This window comes from Myotis lucifugus, unplaced genomic scaffold (genome assembly GCF_000147115.1).
Source record: "Myotis lucifugus unplaced genomic scaffold, Myoluc2.0 scaffold_6, whole genome shotgun sequence".
NCBI lineage: Eukaryota > Metazoa > Chordata > Mammalia > Chiroptera > Vespertilionidae > Myotis > Myotis lucifugus.
The window spans coordinates 1,239,079-1,257,855 of NW_005871054.1; the positions used below are offsets into that span (position 1 = coordinate 1,239,079).

At 38.6% G+C, this 18,777-nt stretch overlaps 2 protein-coding genes across 9 annotated transcripts in view; one reads left to right on the forward strand and one right to left on the reverse strand.

Moving 5' to 3' along the window:
* The window catches only part of VPS54 (VPS54, GARP complex subunit), a 90,619-nt gene extending 86,649 nt beyond the window's left edge, over positions 1–3,970 (forward strand). For 3 of the 7 annotated variants that reach the window (XM_023746398.1, XM_023746393.1, XM_014446821.2), the window contains exons 21-22: positions 470–564; positions 2,373–2,826. In XM_023746398.1, the coding sequence (XP_023602166.1) occupies positions 470–564; positions 2,373–2,478 (201 nt within the window). In that variant the 3' untranslated portion in view covers positions 2,479–2,826. Of the gene's footprint in view, positions 1–469; positions 565–2,372 lie in introns of all 7 variants that reach the window. The other 4 variants (XR_002826870.1, XM_023746389.1, XM_023746385.1 and 1 more) reach the window with 2 other exon arrangements.
* Positions 3,971–4,550: 580 nt separating this feature from the next.
* The window catches only part of UGP2 (UDP-glucose pyrophosphorylase 2), a 49,018-nt gene continuing 34,791 nt past the window's right edge, over positions 4,551–18,777 (reverse strand). For both annotated transcript variants that reach the window (XM_006083287.3, XM_006083285.3), the window contains exons 4-10: positions 18,126–18,311; positions 16,738–16,871; positions 15,072–15,369; positions 13,667–13,864; positions 12,853–13,095; positions 6,131–6,235; positions 4,551–5,008 (exon numbers count right to left, since the gene is read on the reverse strand). In XM_006083287.3, the coding sequence (XP_006083349.1) occupies positions 4,901–5,008; positions 6,131–6,235; positions 12,853–13,095; positions 13,667–13,864; positions 15,072–15,369; positions 16,738–16,871; positions 18,126–18,311 (1,272 nt within the window). In that variant the 3' untranslated portion in view covers positions 4,551–4,900. The remainder of the gene's footprint in view (positions 5,009–6,130; positions 6,236–12,852; positions 13,096–13,666; positions 13,865–15,071; positions 15,370–16,737; positions 16,872–18,125; positions 18,312–18,777) is intronic.

Here is an 18,777-nt window from a genome sequence, read left to right on the forward strand (position 1 = left end):
CAAAGAAAACGGGACTGCATTGTGTGTTCTAACAGGAAAACACCTGGTGGCAGGCGTCAAACCACTTATTACTGTCAAACATGCACTAATCAGCCTGCAATGCATATTGGGGAGTGTTACAAAACTTATCATACTGTACAAAATTATAAACAATAAAATATTTTTTTTTGCAAATATACATTCCTCGATGTCACCCAATTCATATAAGTCCAATATCATTATAATACGTTACTTGGTTCCAAAATTATACTAAATAATACGAGGGTCTGTAAATGCACGTTTCCGCCGCAAAGTAGCGTTGAGTAGCTGGTAGCCAAAGTCCAGAATGGTTCGGAGTGCAAAGGGTTAAAGATATATGGCAAAACAAAGATTATTTAAAAATTTTTTGATTTGATATTGATAACTCCTGATACTTTTGTCTTCTATTTCAGTAGAGCTTTAAGAAACTTAAGTTTTATTTCCTTTCCAGATGCTATTTTTAAGAATTAATGCAAGTTACAAACTCCACTTGAAAAAGCAGTTGTCTCATTTAAATGTGATAAATGATGGAGGACCTCAAAATGGGTATGTTTTCAAAATATTTTTACTATGCCCATATCAAATTGTTACATTGGTTTTATTCATTATGTTGTCCTTTTCTACTATAATTATGCTGGAGCCCCAAAATTATAAAATCAGCAACCTTTTGCTTTTTTCCTCTCTGTGGAGATAATATATATCTGTATCTATCTACGTTAAAGTGTTTCTATAAATGGTCAATTACTTAACTGACCTTATGTCTGTTTTGAAGCAGTGTGGGTTAGTAGCACCTGCTTGGATTACCCAATAGTCTTCCCCTATCCAGACAGGACTCAAAGCCTTACTTTGTAGCTGTGTCACCATTATTTTATAAATAATTAACCCTTGTGCCTTATTTATAAAATGAGGATAAAGTCTGCCTAATTCCTTCATAGAGTTACTAAAAGTGTGAATATGTACATACTTTTCTTTAGGGTACATATTTACAAGTGGATTAGAGCAAATGTACATTTCCACTCTACTAGGTATTGCCAGAATGTTCTGCCAAATGGCTGTACCAAGCTTACACTCCCACCATTTCTCTCTATATTCTGCCAACATTTGCTATTAGGATTTTTTGTTGCCAATATGATGGAAGACAATGGTATTTTATTTTGATAGGCATTTTCTAATGCTTGTTATATTTTCATATATTTATTAGTCATTCAGAGGTCCTCATCTTGTGATTTTTCCTGTTCACATTCTTTGCCCATTTTTCTTGATTTTAGATTTTTCCATATACCCTCAACCTAATCCTTTGTTGGTTATATATGTTGCAAATGTCTGGTTTTATGTTTATCAGTTTTTCAGTTTATATGTTAACATTTTCAATATACTTTCTCATATAGACTAAAAATAGTGTTTATTAAACATAACGATATTTTAAAATGTAGATTTATATTGTTTAATTTTAATGTAGGGTTATTGCCTTAGAAAAGCTGTTTTTTTTTTACTATTGCTGTCAGTTTCAATGTACTTACCATATTATCACAAGAAGTATAATGTGAATTTTTAAATAGATTTTAAAGCACCCTAAATTAGATTAATTTCAAACAAAAAATATGGTCCTTAGTAAATTCTGCCATATGATAAAAGGTAAAACTTAAGTGCATAAGTCCAAAGGTATTTATAAATTAGACTGTAGTGCAAATATTAAGGGTACTTGAATACCTTTGCCCCAAGGTAGTAGTTCAGCAATCCAGAACTTACATGTTCATTAAAATATTAAAGCCAGATTCCCTCCTATTTTTTACAAACCACTAAATCAAAGTCTCCTATTTGTTTTTCCATGGGCCACATCTTTCAAAATATAATCAGACCTGCCCCTATTTTTTATGCATGGAGCTTTGATATTTGTGTTTAAATGTTCTTGCCAGGAATATTTTTTTTCAGAGATAGGCATTGTGACAGATCAGTGTAATTCTCTTTTCATCAAGTGTTGTTGTATTGATTATCAGTTCTGTGATTTTATTAGTCATAAACATGTATACTTTAGTGGCATCTGATCAATAACAGTTTAACCTGTTATTTTCTCTATTTTATTTTATTATAAAACAAATCTATTGGGCAGAATTAATTATGAAACGGAGTCCAACCTGCATTGGTTTATTCTTTTTAAAGACATTTATTGTTGAAATAGAACATATGATAGCAGGAATCCTGCTAAGATATATTGATTGACATTTGGTCCCTAGGAAATCTGAATTCTAAGTAACAGTCGAGCAGCTAGGCTAGGACTTTTGACTCTGTGAGCATTGCTACTTTATTTGAATAGAAAGTGTGAGATTAAAAATAATTTTCTCTCCAATGTTTAGGTTGGTCACAGCAGATGTCGCTTTTTACACTGGAAATCTTCAAGCCTTAAAAGGCCTTAAAGATTTGGACCTAAATATGGCTGAGATCTGGGAACAGAAGAGGTGATGACATACTGGAAAACTGGGTAGCCTGACCATGGGATGTATGTGTTTAAGAAAATATGGATGCCTGTGATTCAAGAACTGAACCTGGAACCCAAGTGAACTGGGGTAGGAAAAGGGGAAAAGGAAAGTATCAGTGATGGGAAGCTGGGATTCAGTGGGATCTACAAGGAATGCCAGTTTTATGCTTCCTTCAATGAGGAATAACTGATCAGGTGTCTATATTTTTCATTCTCTCTGGAAACAGACTCAGGTTTCTTTGGACCAAATCCAAAAGAACACATAGCTGTAACACAGCTGTAGTTGACTAGAATGCTCTGTATACTTTATATTAAAAAATGCTTTGCATTTCTTCCAGTGCAATGAAATTCATATGGTGTCCCACCTTTATTTAATGATGGTACAATTTAAAATATTAAAATCTTAGTCAATCTCTGTAGAAAGTTTTCTCTATGAAAGTAAAACTGTTTGAAAATTATTTTTTTACAGATCTTTCTATAAAAAAATAAACATCTTTTGATTGCTTGGATTTAGGAATTCAGTTTTTTTTCAGTGACCAATGTCAAGTTTTAGGCTTTGTGTGCTGCATATTTAATCTTTCTACAACCACTGGGTGAAGCCTTCCAGAATAGTCTAAATACTTGAAAGGATGATCACAAGTAATAAAGAATACGGTATTAGTGTTCATTTATGAGCTAATTTAAATACTTTTCAGAAGTGATATATGAAAGCCTGCAGTTTAATAGTTGTATTTTTATAAAAAATATGAAGGGGTTTTTTTTGCCTTTTTTATTTCTAGCAGAGGTAAGAATACATTTTTATATATTCTGCCTACTTATGAGTTTTCATTTTAACATGTAACATATGCAGTGTGGCTCCCTTGGGTTCTTGTTTTTAAGTTACTTTCGATGTGTATATGAACAAAGACCAGGGAGAAATAGAAAATATAAGCTGCTGTGTTGGGGCCTGAAATACAAGGTAATGAGTAAGTTATTTAAAGACTTTTTTTTTTAAATCCTCACCTGAGGATGTTCATTGATTTTAAAGAGAGAAAGGGAAAGAGAAAGTATGTGTGTGTGTGGACGGGGGAGGGAGACATAAATTGGTTGCTTTTCATTCACGCCCCAACCGGGTACTGAACCTGCAATCTAGATATGTGCCCTGTCCGGGAATTGGACCCACAGCCTTTCGGTGTATGGGATGATGCTCCAACCAACTGAGCCACACCGGCCAGGGTAAACCTTATAAGTTACCTTCAAAATAGAATCAGCAGCACGCTACAAATGAAAGTGCCTATGTCTCACCTCACACCAGGAATCTTGCCTAACCCTATCAGAGTGCCTAACTTTGTAGTGATTATGTACAATGAAATAGCCTTATTTTGTGCTCTTTGATCTCCTAAAAGGAAAGCCTGTTTTCTTTCCTTTATCATTACAGAGGTATGTCATTGGTTCTTAACTGTCTGTCTAAAATAAAGCTGTAAACAATTACCAGACTTTAAAAGACTTTTTTAATAGTATACTGTAAACTTTAAATAAGCAGCCTACTGAAAAATAAGTATGGAAGAACTGGAAAATGTAATTGATTCTTAAAGAAAAGCAACAAATTATACTATTAGTAGACCTGATTTGAAAGGCTATTCAAGAACATTTTTCAGTGACAAGCAAGCTTCAAGGAAAGGGAACTTTTGAAAAAGTTATACCCCCACCCATTATACTAGAGAACAAGGATGTGAAAGAAATGCCCTACCTCTACCCACCCCAGCTCTTTCAGCTGGGAAAAGAAACACCACTTTGTTTCAATAAATGGAGAGCCTGTGGAAAAGCATGGCAGGCACCCCAGTTTTAGAACTAAATGAAAGGTACTAATAAATACCTTCAAATTTAATTCCTATGGAAATAATGATGTGGTTAAGATTCTTAGAAATGCAAAAACTTGATTTTTTAGGTAACTGGCCAGTGAATATAAATATTCCAAGAATAAAGCTTTCAACTGATAAAGTAACTATTTAGCAAGAGTATACCATTTTTCTTCACCATTTCATAAAGTTAACATTGAAAAGTATAAGTGTACACATGTATTGCTTCACAGCTTTATTTTTGAAATCACAAGCAATTCAAAGTGACCATCATTGAGGCCTCTGTTAAAAGATTTCCCAGCAGAGCTGCCCCAGTTTTAAGATTAAACAATATTGCACTTTAAGATGAACTTCCAGGATCCTCTTCCAAGAAGAAAAGTATTGCTTCCATCTGTGCTTTTCTTAGACTAAAATAAAAGCATACTGCAGAAAACTCTACTTTAAAAATTAATACTGCAGGTACAGTAAACACAATAAAAGTACCTGCCTATTATAGAATGCTAGAGAACATTTTGTTGTAAGAAACTAGCCCATGATTAGTATAAAGTGTATACAGTATTTTTTCATTTCAGTGGTCCAAGATACGAAGGTTCCCAGATACAATCTTGTTCTCTAATACTGCTCCAGGTGGGATGTCAATTCGGTCACCATGATTGGCAATGATGATAACTGTTCCCTAAGTGACAGGGAAAACAAAAAGCAAGAGTGTACTTGCAACTGAAGCTGAAATGCAATTGATATTTCTTACAATTATCAAGTTTATGTAGAACTCTACTGGTGATGGAGTAACTGTATAAACAACATTAAACTTGAAAAACAAGTAACATGTTAAGGAAAACTATAATGTGTCCTCTGTATCAATCCTGGCAGTAGTTCCAGATTCCTCTAATCATCAGAGGTGGTACGAGGAGTGAGAAGTGAACCCAGTGCCACAACATGACTGGCTCTTTCAAAGAACTACTTGCAAAGCCACCAGCATTATTTGCCTTCACAAGGAAACTGAAGGGTGCTTAGTTTATATTTACATAACAGTTTACAGATAAATTTTTCATATCTTAAGTGAAACTGTTTAGATGAGGCAATATCAACAATAAAGTTCTTTATATATGTGTGATGTGTGGTTGTATATATGTAGATACCTCATACATACATATTTGTTTTTTCAAAATCTTCATTTAAGTAACTGAAATATAGGTATGGGATTAAAAAAATATACTGATTAGAAAAAGCTATTGTATCTTTGGTTCTGAGTTTTAATACTTATACCCATAGTCCTTCTTATGCTAGTCTGGAATGATGGTTATAAAAGTACCCAAGTACTAAGTAATGTGAATGACTATTGTTTATAATAGTTGATGACAATAGATTAGTTTAACAGGAATAGATTATACTCAGTATAAATGAAGTTCTCACTTTTCTACTTTCATTTAGATTCAAATAGTCATCTTTAGTGAACTAATGCTAATTTAATAATGATTCTATTTTAAAGATTGTCCTATTTCAATAAAATAGTGCCAGCCCAATTATTTATTAGTGTTTGCTTTCCATTTGAATGCTGTATTCAACAAAATTCCTATATACAACTATTATGATTGTATTTTAATTATGCTGTATATCAATGGAAGACACTGTTAACACTAAATACTGTAGTAAGCTATTTCATTTTTAAAATGTATTTCTATCTTATAAGTATCTGGTACAGACTAGGAAGTATTCCTTAAAATAAAGGTAAATCTAGGACTAGTAAATGAAACCTGTTTGTAAAGCTGTAAGATCTATAAATTTCATAACAACACACCTTTAATGAAACGTGCTTGCCAAATGTTACATCTCCTGAAACTGTGAGGTGATCCAATTCAAGCATATCTGGTATACTTTCGAATCTCCTTAGGTAATCCTGAACCTGAAAGAAAAATAGAAATATATAAATTGTTTCAAAAATAGGTTAAGGGTTAAAATAACAAAATAGTTTAACGAAACATTATGTTTATGGCCAAGTTTAGGCCCTCTATTGGAAGAACCTATTTGTTAAGCACTCGCTATATGCTAGATCCTGTGCAGGAGAGACCAGGGGATAGAACATTGTCCCTACCATCAAACAGTTTACAATACAGCTCAGCAGATCAGACATCCTATATAATAAAAGCCTAATAATATGCAAATTGTCCCCTTGGGCGGTCGTTCGACTGCTCGCTATCACGTGCACTGACCACCAGGGGGCGGTGCTGGCAGTGGAGGCGCTGCTGGCCCCTATCAGAGCAGGACTGAGAGCAGGACAGCGGCAGGATGGTGGAGCAGGTGAGCGGGCAGCACCAGGCCAAGGCGGGTGTGAGCAGGGACCCGACTGCCCCGCAGACGGTGACCAGCAGTGGCGGCGGGGGTTGGAGCCGCCACCTGGCTTCCAGGTGCTGAGGGTGCCGGGTAGGGCCCTGACTGTCTGCCCTGCAGGCAGGATGGTGGAGCAGGTGAGGAGGCAGCGCCAGGCCAAGGCCGGGTGCTAGGCGGGGCTGGGAGCGCAAGCTGGGACTGTGAGGCTGGGGGGTGCAAGCTGAGGCCCGATCTCCACAGGCCACCCTGAGGGACCCCACCCGTGCAAAAATTTGTGCAGTGGGCCTCTAGTTAGAAAAATAAAAAGATAACCAACTAACATGCCAAGAGCCAGATGAGTAGTTCAGATAATCTGAAGTTGGAAAAAGAGAGAGAGATCATGGTCTGAAGCAAACTAGACTGGAGCTGGGCTTTAGGGATGGGTAGGATTCAGAAGAAATGGAAGAGCAACTGCACGAATTATCATTATAAATTATCACTGTCTTTGCTTCCTATTTCCTTATATTTATAGGCACTAGAAATTGTCCTATAGGGCCTTATTTCCTATTTTGCTGAGAAAAACAGAAGCAATCAGAAAATTTACACTTATACCACCACTGCTACCACCGCCACCATCACCCCTTTTTTGCCCCCCACCCCCACCCATTACTCTGTCCCTTCTAATACTGAGGTTGGACTATTCCTACTCCAACTTAAGACCAACCCTTCTTAAGGCCTGTTCAAGAATACTGTCCAGCAATTCTCCTTTCGCCTTCTTCAGTGTTTTTTCCCTCTTGATTGCATCAATTCACATCAATGTATAGACACGTTATAAAGTCTCCCATCTTTACAAAATCAAAACAAAAAACCTCTCATATCCCTTTCTATGGCACCATTTTTGTTTCTCTTCAAGGCAAAATTCTTGGATTCATATCTCCAATTTCTCTTCTAGTCTCTTTTAAACCCATTCCAGTCAGCCTCCAAAACCTCTATACTGATCAATCTAATGGTAAATTCTCATTCATCTTACTTGATTCAGAAGTAGCACTTGACCAAGATGAACACTCCCTCTTTTCTTCATTGGGCTTTCAGGACGTATATATTCATTGTTTTCTACCCAGTTCCTAACCTGTCTCTCTTCAGTCACCTTTGCTGCTTCTTCCATCCCCATCCTCTAAGCCTTGGAGTACCTCAGAGCTCAGTTCTTGGACTCCCCCACCCCCTCAACTCACTCTCTAGGTGATCCTTATCTTACGGCTTTAAGTACCTAAGCTGACAACTCTCAAATTTATCTGTCTCTTCTAGATCTCTCTTCTGAGCTCTAGACTTAAACATTCAGTTTCTCTATTTGAAGGTCCAGTAAGTATGGTGTTTCCAAAACTTACTGCTCATCCTGCTCTGCCTAAACCTACCCTACCCATGCTTTCCCTATTCAGTAAACGATAATTCCATGTTTCCAGTTGCACAGGCTAAAAACCTTGGAGTCATCCTTCCTCTTCTGTTGTACCCTCTCATCTATTCCAATAGCAAATCCTAGAGGTACAACTTTCAAAATCTCAAAATGTCAACATTTTTCATTATTTCCACTGCTACCACCTTAGTCCAAGCCACTGTTTCCTTTTTCCAGGATTCCTGCAACAACCTATTCCCCAGTCTCCCTGATTCTGTCATTGTTCCCTGATTCACTCCTCAGCTCACAACTCACCAATGGCTTCTCATCCACAAGAGAAAAAAGAAAGCCACACTCCCAATACTTAATTACAAAGTTCTACATAATCCACCCACCCCCAGTCCCTTACTTGCTTACTCTGCTCCAGCCGTATTATACTCTCAAATGTTCCTAAAACATGTTCTTCCTCAGAGCAACTAGCTATTGCCCACTCAGCCCCTGTTCGTAAATCGAGGCAGCAAACGTTCTTCATCTCCTGCAGGATATGGAAGAGGCTAGGGAGAATGGGAGGGAACTGAAGGGTGCATGAGGCTAGGTGAAATACGGATGGCAATCCCATCTCAGGATGTGAGAAGATGGTGGGTCCTTGTATCACTAGGATTTTCCCAGCCCAACCAGGCTGATAAAAGAGGTACCTAATAATTGGGAGACTTCTAAGATGCCAGACGCTATCCTGGAAATTCCAGCCCAGCCTCAGGACCTAGAATCCTCCCCCGTCAATATAGGAGGCAGTACACACATCCACACCAGGTGGCACTAAACCACAACCAACACTAGCATAGACTTGGATGGCACAGCAGGACTCCACAGTCCAGCCACACGGCTCACCCTGCCACTGCATTAACCTCTCAACATTTTACATGATTTTTTTTTTGGATTCCACTTATCATGATAGGGTAGGGTTAACTGTACTTACTGTTCCTCCTGCCTGGAATACTATTCAATCCAGACACCTGCATGACACTCAATTTCTCGTAAGGCTGTCTCTAACGACTCATGTAAAATGACACCAACACTACCCATGCACACATTCCTATTTATTTTTCTACCACTTTGGCATAATGTACATTCAGTTTATTTGCTTATCATCATCCTTATCTTACTAGACCAGAGGCGGGCATGTCTGACCCATGGGCTGTATAAGGCCCGCGAAATCATTTGGTCTGGCCCTGCCAAAGCAACCACAAGCCGGACTCTAAATTCAATAAATCTAGAAGCTTTTTTCATAGCCAAAGAAATTTACATTAAGTGAACTATATTAATCGAATGAAGTTATAAATACCCAAATAGCCCTTGGCAAAAAAAATCCTCACCCCTGCACTAGACCATCCATGAAAGCAAGGATTTTAGTCTTTATTATTTGAAATATATTTTTATTGATTTCAGAGAGGAAGGGAGAGGGAGAAGCATCAATGATGAGAGGGAATCATTGATCAGCTGCCTCCTGCACACCCCACACTGGGGATCAAGCCCACAACCCCGGCATGTGCTCTGACCTGGAATCGAACCATGACCTGGTTCAGAGGTCAATGCTCAACCACTGAGCAACACAGGCCGGGCCACACTATGCCTTTTCCCCCAGTTTTTTATTTCAAGAAAAACGATTTTAAATATAATAATGTTACATGCAATAAACCTTAATATTTCAAGAGAAACGATCTTAACTATAATGATGTTACATGCAATAAACATTAATATCTCAAGAAAATGATTTTAAATATGTTAAATGCAATAAACACCAATTATTCAAGAAAAATGATCTTATATTACATGCAATAAACATTAATATTTCAAGAAAAGGGCTTTAAGAATAATATTACCAAAACTGTACTAACATAGTATGATATCACAAAAGTTGTAGGAAATATTAAAAATCTGCATATAACAGAATTATTTCTTTTATTTTAGAATTTTTTTCCCCTCTGGCTCTATTTTTGTTCATCAGTTTATGTTGTTCATTATATTCCACAAATGAGTGAGATCATATGATATTTACCTTTCTCCAACTGGCTTATTTCATTTAGCATAATGCTCTTAAAGTCTATTTTGTCAGATATGAGTATTGCTACTCCAGCTTTTTTTCTTTTCCATTTGCATGGAAAATTTTTTTCCATCCCTTCACTTTCATCCTGTATGTGTCTTTTGTTTTGAGGTGGGTCTCTTATAGACAGCATATAGTTGGATCATGTTTTTGTATCCATTCAGCTACCCCCATCTTTTGATTGGAGCATTTAATCCATTTACATTCAGAGTTATTATTGAGAGGTACTTATTTATAGCCATTTTATTCTGTATGGCTAGGTTTCTCTGTTTCTTCTCAGCAATCCCTTATAGCAATCCCTTTAGCATTCCTTGTAATGCTGGCTTGGTGGTGATGAACTCCTTTAGCCTATTTTTGTCAGGGAAGCTCTTTATTTGACCGTGTATTTTGAATGATAGCCTTGCTGGATATAGTAATCTTGGTCTCAGATCCTTGCTTTCCATTATTTGAGTACTTCATGCCATTCCCTTCTGGCCTGTAGAGTTTCTGATGAGAAATCAGGTGTGTCAGCCTTATGGGAATTCCTTTGTAGTTAACAGTTTTCTTTTCTCTTACTGCCTTTAAGATTCTTTGTCTTTAATTTTGGGCATTTTAATTATGATGTGTCTGGGCATGGGTCTGTTTGGGTTCTTGTTTGGGGTTCTCTGTGCCTCCTGAACTTGTGTGACTTTTTCCTTTACCAGGTTAGGGAAGTTTTCTACCATTATTTCTTCAAACACCATCTCCATTGCTTTCTCCCTTTCTGCCTCTTCTGGTACACCTACTATTCTAATATTGTTACGTTTCACATTGTCCCACAGCTCTCTTAAGCTGTCCTCCTGTTTTTTAATTGTTTTTTCTTTTCTTTTTGGTTCTCTAATTGATTGTTTTCAATATTTTCAACTATCTTCTAATTCACTGATTTGATCCTCAGCTTCCCCTAATCTACTGTGTATTCCTTCCAATGTGGTCTTTGTGTTATGTCATTCTTTATCTCAGACTGTTCTTTTTTCATAGTTACTATATCTTTTTTCATACTGTTGAGCATTTTTAACATCATTACTTTGAATGATGTTATATGAAACTCTTTCATATAAATTTCTTATCTCTGCTTCATTTACCTCTTCTTTTGGAGAATTCACTAGTTCTTTCATTTGAGGGTTGTTTGTTTCCTCATTTTGGTTGTCTGTTTGGGTTTGTGACTATGTATTAAGTAGATCCTCTACACCTCTAATGTAGGACAGTGTTAAAGGCTGTTTCTAATTGGATTAGGCAAAGACTCAAAGCCTCCAGAGACTGCCTCTGTCTATAGACCAGCGGTTCTCAACCTGTGGGTGGCGACCCCTTTGGGGGTCGAACGACCCTTTCACAGGGGTCACCTAAGACCATCAGAAAACACATATATAATTACATATTGTTTTTGTGATTAATCACTATGCTATAATTATGTTCAATTTGTAACAATGAAATTGGGGGTCACCACAACATAAGGAACTGTATTAAAGGGTCGCGGCATTAGGAAGGTTGAGAACCACTGTTTTAATCTCTTAAGGGGCCTCAGAGCAAGATGTTTTCCAATAGGGTGTGTCAACTGTCTTCCCCCCAGGCAAGGCAGCTGTCTATGTGGGAAAGATGTCCTCCACTGTGTGAGGGAATGTCTCAACCAGGAAACTTGGGGTGTCTGCCTTCTGAGCTCTATCCCCTGAGTCCCCAGTCCTGGGTTCTGCTCTTACAGCTCTAGTCCACTTCACCCTCCCTCTGCCAGAGCACAAGGTGGATGGCTCCACAGGGAATTTTTGTGCATTGGCCCTTTAAGAGAGTGCCCAAATTTTCAGCTGCCACTCCCTGGCAGATAGCACCCCACTGCTTTTCACAGCTAGATGTTATGTGGGTACCCTCCTCAGTTTAGTGCCCTCTGCAGGGGAGCCCAGCTTCGGAATTAGAACCCCGAGTTCTCGGTGGCACCCCCCCTCCCCACAGCTGAGATATCTCTCCGGGACTTCAGTTGCCATCTGTGGGTGCCTGGCCAGCCCTTTCGCGCCTCCACCCCTCCTACTAGTCTCTATGTGGTCTCCACCTTCAGTCCTTGGGTATCAGGGTTCTCTCCTGTGAATTTTCTCTTGATTATTCAGGAAGCCTTTCCATATTTCAGTTGTAATTCCAGCTTGTTCCTGGGAGCATGTCCGTGTAGCATCCTCCTACTCTGCTACACTATGCCTTTTTAACAAATGCCTTAGGTGATTGTGATGAAAGTAGTCTCAGGAACAATGCACATCATCTCAGCAAGTGGTTGCTGTTCCCACGGTCCTCAGTGCTGGGTATGGGCCTGTGACTGGCGCTCTGAAATGTTTGCTAAACAGCTGCACCATCAACGTGCCTGGACACTCCCCTGCCTTGAGCCAGCTCCACGGCTACCAGCCCCTTGTATTTATTTACCGTTAAATACTTAGGACCTTGAACACTGCCCAGTACATGTAGGAGCTGTATTTGTTAAGCCAGAATTAGCATTCTCCTCCTGATGAAAGCAGTAATAGTCTTAGAAGAGACATAAGATAAAATGTTCCAAAATGTAAACATTCTTTTCTCCTCTACAGAAATCAAGTTCAAAAGTGATGTACAGCTTTATTTTCTAAGGTCGGTTCCCTTTAAATGGCACAAAAGATGTAGAAATATGATAGATCAGCAGCAGAGACTGTGATTAGATTCCAATTCACATGTATATCATATCTTTATAATTACATACCTTTGTAAAAGAACTGCCGAGTTTAACCAAGGGCACTGTAGGAAATTCCCGCTTTTCACTCATTGTCAAAGATCCTGCATTAAGGCTATAGAGGTTTGACATCACAAGCAAGAGATCTGATGTGGTTTTCACAGGTAGAAAACGGCTTCTAGGAACATTGATACCTAGAGAGTTCTCAAAACTTTTAATGGCAGCCCCTACTGCAGTTTCTAATTGAATGACATTCAGGCCTCCATCCAAAGTCTGTAAGAAAGGGAGAGGGAAGGGAGAGAAACACAAGTTTTAACAACTTAGTTCCATGTTAGTTAATATTTGGGGAGCCGTTTCAGAGATCCATTGAAGGAAACAGATTTTTGAGAAGTGATATTTATCAAGTACCTACCATAAGTCAGGTACTTATACATATGTGTATAAGTACACATATACATATGTATATGTATATACATATCTCTTCTCAGCGTCATAGATCTATTTAGTAATATTTCCATTTCATGATAAAGAACTGAAGGTTTAGAAAAGTTATGTGGCCAAAAGGCTAATAAGTATCAGAGCCACAAGAAAGCTGAGGTAGGCCCTCTGCTTTTGGACCCCATGTTCTTGCCACTACCATAGCCCAGGGACAAGTAAGGGCACCATGGCTCAGCACACTACAGAGCTGGGTGTAGACTCTGGAAGGCAGGGCCAGGAACTGGAGAGATTGGCTAGGCAAAGAGGATTGACCAATGCACTGGACAGGCCAGAGGGTGTGTGTGTGGGGGGGTCTGTGTGTAGCCTAACATGATCTCAGGAACCAGTGAGCTGGCACTTGGCTTACCTTTGGATTAACAATGATTTCCATGTCAATAGCATTCTTCTCCTGCAGTCTTTTAACTGCTGCAAGAGAGATCCAGAGGTTGTTTGTGTTAAATATTTTGAATTTTGATACAGACTTGAACTCATCAACATGTGCTTTTGGCACTTGAGCGATTTCCACCAGTCTCAATTTGCCTTCATACTGAGTGAGTGTCCCACCCTAGAAAAGGCAGAGAAGAGTGAGTGAGTGTCCCACATCCCTCCCAACTACATCCATACCACACTGTTTATAGCCTATGAATGTTATAAAAAAGATACTGATAATAAAATCCCCCACAAATAAAAAGCATTAGCAGTGATTCTATCTGTGATACAAAGCAATATACTTATGAAGACAGAACCAAAGAAAATAATGTAGGCTGTCTGTCATTTTATACAGTATATCCGCCCTCTTGTCTGTGATAAAGACCCTGGGAGTACGTCACATCAGAGTTCTCCTCACTTTCTGAAGGCTGGCTATAGGAACAGCATTCCTCTTATTCCCAAATCACCGTCTATCACCAAATAACCAGTCCTACCACAACCCTGCTCTGACTGGCTCTAGGATAAAGGGAGAATGGGGAAGACAGGCACAAGTGGATGAGAAGTGACCCCTGCTTGGCCTCAGCCTAGAGATGTTTTACAGTCACGGGGCCACAGCAGTGTGGGGAGAGGGGAGTATTAACTCATGTGGGATGGATATTTATAAGAGGCACAGAACCCAGCCCAGGGACTGACCATTTTAGTATTCACACACTGCCCACTTTTTTTACTCGCTGTGGGGTAATTACTAAAACCTTGTATACCATTTCATCAAAGGCCAAGTGTCATCACCACTAAACATGAAAAGTTTAAAAAATCAAAATTTTAAATGGTGCTGGAAGGAGACCTGACTTGGGGTGGTGAACACACAGTACAATATATAGATGATGTATTATAGAATTGTACACCTCAAACCTATATAATTTTATTAACCAATGTCACCCCAATAAATTAAAAAATTTAAAAATTTTTAAAAACTTAAAGACATGTAAGCATCAAACTAGAAAAATATCAAAGGTTTGAATAAACCTACTGAAAGTGCTTTCACATGTTTCAGATTTGTTACAAATATATGTGGAAATGTTTTTAGTTAAAATTGTCCATATAGATTATTCCCCCCAAAAGATGATTTTAATAGTATTAAATCTGGATTTATATACACAATGTTATGTCCATCAGAATTTAGGGTGCTCTACAGAACACTATTTCATTCTCTTACAGTAATATCAAGTGGGTAAATGTGTTCTGCTTCACATAGAAACTTTCCAATAAAGAAAAAAGTTTGAACTACATAACCTATGAAATGTGAAGATGTGAGTCCCCAAAATGCTTCCTCCCAATATTACCTTTACATCTGCACGTGTTTTATTTGTGACTTCCATGACAAATTCACAGGGTTTTCCATTGGGTGGGTTCATTAGATGATTAAGAATATAAAGATCCACTGTGGCACCCAGATTATCTATGTTAGACACAAAAATATACTCTTTGCCTTCTCCAATGAAGATATCGAGCAAACCAGAGTTGTAGAAACTGGCGTAAATATCACCATGACCTGGAGGGTACCAAGCTTCTGTATTTTCCCCTGAGTACGATACATCCTTTGCTACAGGCAGTAAAGATTCTTTATTAATCCTAGGGTACCTTAAAAAACAAAAGTTCTTTTTCAATATCAACTCTGTGGAGCATTCCAGACATTCAAGAGAAACAATGCATTTAAATTAAACTTCCCTCGTTTTCAGACTATCATTAGTAATTTAATCAGATGTGAATCCATTTAAGAAAATCTCATTATCTGTTGTCCAAAAATCAGTTTCCTTGATAGTAATATTTGCTGCAAAACAAAACATTTTCCATGGTCATACAGATGGAAGGGCAACTCATATTTTTAAGATATTGATATGTTTTATGACTCTCCAAGAGGGGAGATACATTAAGTAAGTTTTCTCAAACTTATTTGGTCATGGGATTGTTCTTTTCCCTGAAAACCTATTTGGGAAAAGCTGTCCATTCTTATAAACAGATATATTCAGAGGTGGTGGTCTTTCTTTCACAGAAAATCAATAGCAGGTTAGTGCTCAGGGAAGTCTGCTCCCTGCTCCTAGTGAGAACGCGTGTAGGGGCTGGCAGTTGGGGGAAGAGGAGCTAGCCCTGAAACAGACTAAAGACCAACTGGACTATGGAGACAGAACACCTCTGCTCTTTCTGAGTCCTTGGGAAAACAGATTTAAAAAACACCAGAAAAGTAAAGGTACAGAGAAATATACCTTTGTACAAATTCACATAGACCCGTGTCTGTCCTTAATTGGAAGCCACTGTTGCCTGGGCTTTATCACAATTCATCTGAATTCCTTTTTCACTTACTCTCCTTTCCCCAAAGTAGGTGAATTTCTCTAGAATTTATTAAATTTCTCCCAAGCCTGTATTAGGATGTTAAAGAAATTCCTTCCCATAGGAAAGAAGTTATCGATATTGTAGAATATAGAAAAATGCTCACTGCCCCAACTGGAGCCGATGTGCCCCCAGAAAACAGAGACCTAAGCTACCCCAAGTGCTCTGGGCACGAGCAGGATTTCAAGCAGATTGTCTTTTAGGAACTGGAAGTTGCAGACCCGCACAGTGATTGTAGCGATATCACAAACGGTCAGCCTCTAAGGCAGTGGTTCTCAACCTTGGCTGCACATTAGAATCACCTGGGAATCTTTTTAAAATCCTGATTTCTGGGCCTCATCCTCCGGAAATTCTGTTTCTTTGTTACTAATGTTGTGGCCCCACCCCATAACAAAGAAACAGAATTTCCGGAGGATGGGGCCCAGAAATCAGGATTTTAAAAAGATTCCCAGGTGATTCTAATGTGCAGCCAAGGTTGAGAACCACTGCTCTAAGGCATCCATCACTTGCAAACATGAGTCTTTGGCAAATGTACATCTTGAGCTGCTCTGTTTAAACAACACAAAGAGGTCCTTTTCCAGAAGTAACACCCCCCAGAGTTAATTTTTTTACTCCTTGTACCTGCTTTGATTAAAAGTGTAGATTTTCACACGACAGTGACTGTACTTCTGTAGTATTTTTTTTGTATCTTCATCTGTGTTAAAAGAGTTCATTAGAACAAGAGGAACATCTGTATTGTAGGTTTTATTCAAATGCTAGGGAGGAAAATGACAATCAGATTATCCAGACTTTTCTTTTGCATAAATGTATAAAATTAATCTTATTAATCACAAAAGGTACAAAACATTGTAGCCGAATATATTAGTTTTGAAAAAAAATAACTTCTTAGTATAAGCCATTTTGATAAGCAATTCACCATTACTTGCTCATTCAATTGCAACTCTTTGAGACAAACTATTGTCTACATTTTGCAGATGGTAAACTGAGGCCCAGAGATGTGGCAGGTCAGCAGTAGAGCAGGGACACCTTCCTCCCCACCACAGTCTGACTCGAGCTGTGTGCCCAGCCAGAGGGCCCTATGACCTCAGCAAATACTGACTAAGCATTTAGTGTGTGTCCAGAGCACTGTGGGGGTGAAAGTACAAATGGTACAAAGACATGGCTCCCTGTTCTCAGGATTATGTCAGGAGTTGTGAATCATACCCCAACTAAAATCTTTTCAATCTCTGGAAAAGAGCTAAGAGGCAACACAGAGTGGAAAGATAACAAGGTCTTAGAATTCAGACTGTCCATTCTACACCTACTAACTAGCTGGGAACCCTGGGCAAGTAAATCAACTTCTTTGTGCCTTGGTTTCCTCACCTATAAAATGGGGATGATGACAGTACTTATCTTACAGAGTTGTTGAGAGGAACAAATGAGTCAATTCATGTAAAGAGCTCAGAATAATACCTGGTGTACAGTACATGCTGGATAAATGTTAGCCACTGCTACTGCTAGTATTACTGTGGTTGCCAGCACTATATTAGAAAATAGGGATAAAGAGATGAAAAAAGGCCACTGCCCCTGAATAGCTTATGGTCTGTGATTAATGACTTTATAGTAAGAGAGAAACCAAGAATAGTTCTTAGCCCATGTCATCTAACCAGATATGTGAAATTCTCCCAAGCCTCCCCAAAGGGGGTTAATAAAGCTCTATCATCCCAGCTGTGATGAAGGCTGCCACTAGAAAGGGGGGAGGGAGGAGGGGACATCAAAGGGAATCCAAATAGTAGATCCAGAGATTTCAGCAATCACAAATGCTATTTAAAGATCAAAGGTTTTTACATCACCCTAGGGATGTGCCCTAAGGAACACCAAACCTTTTTATATACGAAAATAGAGACTAAAGATAGCAAGCTCCCTGACTAGCTCAAATCCACATCTGTTATTTTATAAAGTAATGCTTATAATACTTAAGAACTAAAAACAATTTTAGTGGCTTGTGAGAAAGGCCAAATGTTACTCACTTCAATTTGCTGAACCGTCAGATCCAAAAAGGTATTCTCATTCCTCACACCAATCAGACTTTTCGGACCTTTGCAGCCCATGCTGGTTCCCAAACCACCATTGAGTTTTACCACCACCAGCTTGTTCAGCACAGAAGACACGTTATCAGGTAAGCCCCTGGCCTTTATCTTTTCATAGGGTTGAATCTAAAATTAAAAAAAAATTACAGAAGTAATTCCTTCAGCTTTCTGAAAGGTTAAACCAAACCAATCCCAGGGTTATTTCCAGGCTTCCTACAAGAGTTTTGCTTTCTTGCCCTGGCCAATTTGGCTCAGTGGATGGAGCATCGGCCTGCGGACCGAAGGGTCCTGGGTTCAATTCCGGTCAAGGGCACATGGCCTGGGTTGTGGGCTTAATCCCCAATAGGGGGTGTGCAATGATTCTCTCTTATCATTGATGTTTCTATCTCTCTCTCCCTCTTCCTTCCTCTCTGAAATCAATAAAAATATGATTTAAAAAAAAAAAAAGTTTTGCTTTCTTTGTGGAAAGTTTCAGCTGTATTTCCCATACAGGCCCTTCTGATTCAAAAGCAAGTACTGGCAACATCCCTGGCACACAGAAGTAGTTCAGTGGTTCATTTACAACGGAGTACCAGAAGGGGGAAAGTTACAG